This window comes from Empidonax traillii, unplaced genomic scaffold, assembly GCF_003031625.1.
Source record: "Empidonax traillii isolate 1590-97213 ecotype Southwest subspecies unplaced genomic scaffold, ASM303162v1 scaffold361:size2146424, whole genome shotgun sequence".
Lineage (NCBI taxonomy): Eukaryota > Metazoa > Chordata > Aves > Passeriformes > Tyrannidae > Empidonax > Empidonax traillii.
In genome coordinates, this window is record NW_020955554.1 from 1 (window position 1) to 3,584 (window position 3,584).

The 3,584-nt window shown below is 43.2% G+C and overlaps 1 protein-coding gene across 1 annotated transcript in view; it reads right to left on the reverse strand.

Annotated features, from left to right (window-relative positions):
• Nucleotides 1-1,307: 1,307 nt before the first annotated feature.
• LOC114061822 (polypeptide N-acetylgalactosaminyltransferase 9) overlaps nt 1,308-3,584 on the reverse strand; it is a gene marked incomplete at its 3' end in the record, with an annotated part of 70,797 nt that continues 68,520 nt past the window's right edge. The window contains exon 7 of the mRNA XM_027892657.1: nt 1,308-1,311. Within this exon, the coding sequence (XP_027748458.1) occupies nt 1,308-1,311 (4 nt within the window). The remainder of the gene's footprint in view (nt 1,312-3,584) is intronic.

A 3,584-nucleotide genomic window follows, 5' to 3' on the forward strand; every position in this document is an offset into this window, starting at 1 on the left:
GACATCCAAAAGAGTCACCTTCTAAAGACATATGAAATCAAAGCATGGCTGCAAATACTAATTTCTCTTCAGACTAAAACATTTCCTTTACAGTACCATTTCATGTCACAGGCAAGACACCTGGTTAGTTGTCCTTGCTATTAAAAAGGCATTTATATATTTTTCTCCCCCGAGTAATAGATTTTCTCCTTCTCATCTAACCCAGGCCTCTCCTCTTAAGCAAGAAGCTCCTCAAACCTCTAATTTTTCCTCTTACTTCAAACATCCATTGTCAAAGACATTTATGAGCTTTCCTGGGAGTTGCTAAGGTGCTTAAGAGGTCTGGTGTCCACAGCAGCACTGTGCTCATAAGTCACTGGCACAGCTCGAGGAGAATGTGGAGCATTAAGGACTGCTGGAACCCAGCCAGGAAAGGCGGAGGGAAAGGGGACTGATGAAAAAGAATGAGATACATTGGCAAGAGCAGGAAACAGAAGGTGGAGAAAAAGTCTTAAAGACTTGCCAGAAAGGGAAGGATTTAAGACTGGAAGAAAAGCTGAAGCAAGGTGGGGAAATCATATGAATTTTCAACACTCCCTCCTCCCCTGCACAGCTCAAGATGTTTTGGTCCAGGCCATTTGTCTCCTGCACTGGAGTAGTGGCTCCTCTCCACTATCCCCACAAAACACTTCCCTCCTTGCCAACTCACATTGCAGAATGCTGAAGATATCCAACCCCCACAGGCTGCCCTAGGGAGGATTTAGTGAGTGTTGCCTGCACACCACACCTGCCTGCCAGGGCTGAAAAGTGAGCCAAGTCAAACGCTGCGTCTCGCTTTCGTGGTTCTCACCACGACACACGACCAGCATGGTCACATTTCCACCTTCCTTGCTCCTGGTTTGGTTCTGTCTGTCCAAACACTGCCAGGCAGAATGGACAGCACATCTGCTGTTTAACCCAGAGACTGCTGTGAAAGCACCTAGGGATAAATAGGGTTGTGCTGATAGTCAGCCATTCGCATCTAAGGCTCCCAGAAAAACCATCAGTGCCCTGCAAGGTATGCAGAGTGGCAACAACCTTTGGGGAAAGGTCCAAGAAGCATCTTAAGTGGGAGAATTTGCTAGTTTTTCATGCAGAAACTGCCTCTGACATTTGACATGACAGGAAGTGTTGCTGCAGTAAGATGGACAACGGGCTATGCTCAATTAAAACAGGCAGAGGGAACGGAAAGGGTGAGAAAGTAACTTATAGAACAGTGGCACATCACTACAACCTCCTCAAGAGACACTGAATATGGACTAATGAGGAACAAGAAAAATGAACCACACTTCCCTTAGCAATTATTTTTGCTGTGCTTTCAGCTGAAGACGACCATGAGTAACCTGCAAGGATGAAAACACATGCAATGCTACTGAGCACAGAAAGACACAAACCTGGGTCTAAATTCAGCTTTCTGAATTTCTCCCTTCCTAGAGTTTTAGAAAGGAGAACACCTCAGCAGGACTCCAGAAGCAAAATCCATTGACCTTCAAGTTAAAAAAATGCCCTAGGGAGTAGCTGGGAAGGGGGGGGACAGAAGGATGCCCGTGCTGCTTGCATGGTACAGGGAAGGTAATGGACTCATTAAATTTATACCAGATCTGGCCTAACACTGAGGTTGTTCAGGGCAGAACACAGAGGGCTTGGCTCCAGACTCTGTTATCCACAACTCCTCCCTCTCCAGGGACAGGCCAGCTTCATTTCAGGCAGCTGATACAACCACAGGTTGTTTCAAAACTGACTCTCTGACCTCTTCTTTCAGCAGATGCCTGACAGAGCTCGTTTGGACACAGAATTGTAGACATGTCCCACTCTGCTCCCCTGCCCCCGAATCTGAAAACAATGAGCAGAAATAGAGATGCACTTTTGTAGGCATGCAAAAAAAATAATAATAAAAAATCCATAATAATCTCTGCATCCTTTTTGACTGAAGATCTTTCAGCTCTTGTGAGTAAATCCCTCCTCATTTCATCTCGCATGTGTTCAAGAAGCCCCAGTTCTAGCAATATTAATGCTTCTTTCTTATCTGTTTACTTTTTCTGCCCAATTCCTAAGTCTAGCACAATGCTTCCCTGGCCTTCAAAATATAATCTTCATTCTCCTCCCTATTGCTTTGTAAACATTTTTTTTTTTCCCCCTCTAATACCAGTAATCAGAAAAGCACACATTTTGAGGCTTGGAGACACCTGCCTGCATTGGCTAATCTTTCCAGAGCTTCTATATGATTCTCAAAATCCTTCTTACCAGGCAATTTGCCTCTTACCCCTCAGCACCGTGGCTGACCCTCCTTTCTGTCATACACCCCATTTTCTCATCACTGCTCTTAACACGCTGATCACACGCACAGCCAGTGCTGGATACCTTCCATCTGCTGAAGCTCTTATAATAAGAAAGGCCCTCTCTCTCTCTCCCATCCTTTTCCCTCTCAACCTGTGCCTACATCATCCTATTTTTACATAAATAAAGGCATTTCTGTATAAGTAAAAATCCTTTTTAGTAACTCCTTCCATTCTAACACTACACGTGTCTTGAAGATGGATCAGCTCATCACAGCACTCAAACATTTTGGCATGTAAACAACAGAGTCATAATAGTTCCTTTTAAATTATACATATGCTACTGATTATTTATAGTAATGGTCAATATATGTGCAAATCTGGTGGTTGTATATTTATTGTTATGACAATGGAGTTGTGCAGAACATTCACCATGAAAATTTTAAATCTACTGAATTTAGACTCTGTTCTGCATTCATTTTGTAATATCAACTGAAACAAACCCAAACTTTCTCCCTCTCACTCTTTTGCTACAAAATAAAGCACATCAAGACATTTCTGCTTTTGGAGAGAAAAATGCCTCTGTATCTGAAATGTGCATTTCAGATTAACCGTACTATGGCATAAATCCAAGTATTTCACAGAAACCCCGTGAGGAGGAATGGCCCAAAATGAGCACCAGTCCATGACCTCTACTTACATATAAATATGTATACACAGACTTATGTACACAAACACACAGATGAGGAGACAGAATGTGTGCATGATACTGCAGAAAGAGGGCATGCTTAATTAAAGGATAGCAGCACACAGAAAAGAGCAAGTCTAAACGTTGGTGACAAGAAGTCTGGCTTTCTGTTAATGCCTTATTTTGGAGAGGATTGTAATATCTGATTGTAGACTTGAGAAAACAGGAAGCTCTTAGATGGAGACACATGTAGTGGGATCACATGGGTAGGGCAGCTGGAGCTCTCTTGCTCTGCACAGGAACCCAAACTCCCTCTGACAAAGGAAATCAGACGTGCCCTGGCGTGGCACAGGACCCCAAATGAACAAAAAAGGCCTCCTCCTGCCTGAAGATCACCCTCCTGAGCACCGTATCTGTCTCAGTTTAATTGAGACAAGGGTCTTTTGCTGAGGATGGATTAGGAGAAAAAGACCCAAACCTTCTTTTCTAGCAATTATAGATTCGAAATTAAGAGGCCCCGATTGAAGGAAAGCAAATTATGGAAAAGGGAAAAAAGGAAAAATAACAGCCCTTTATTAAGTATGTGTGCATTAACGTAACAC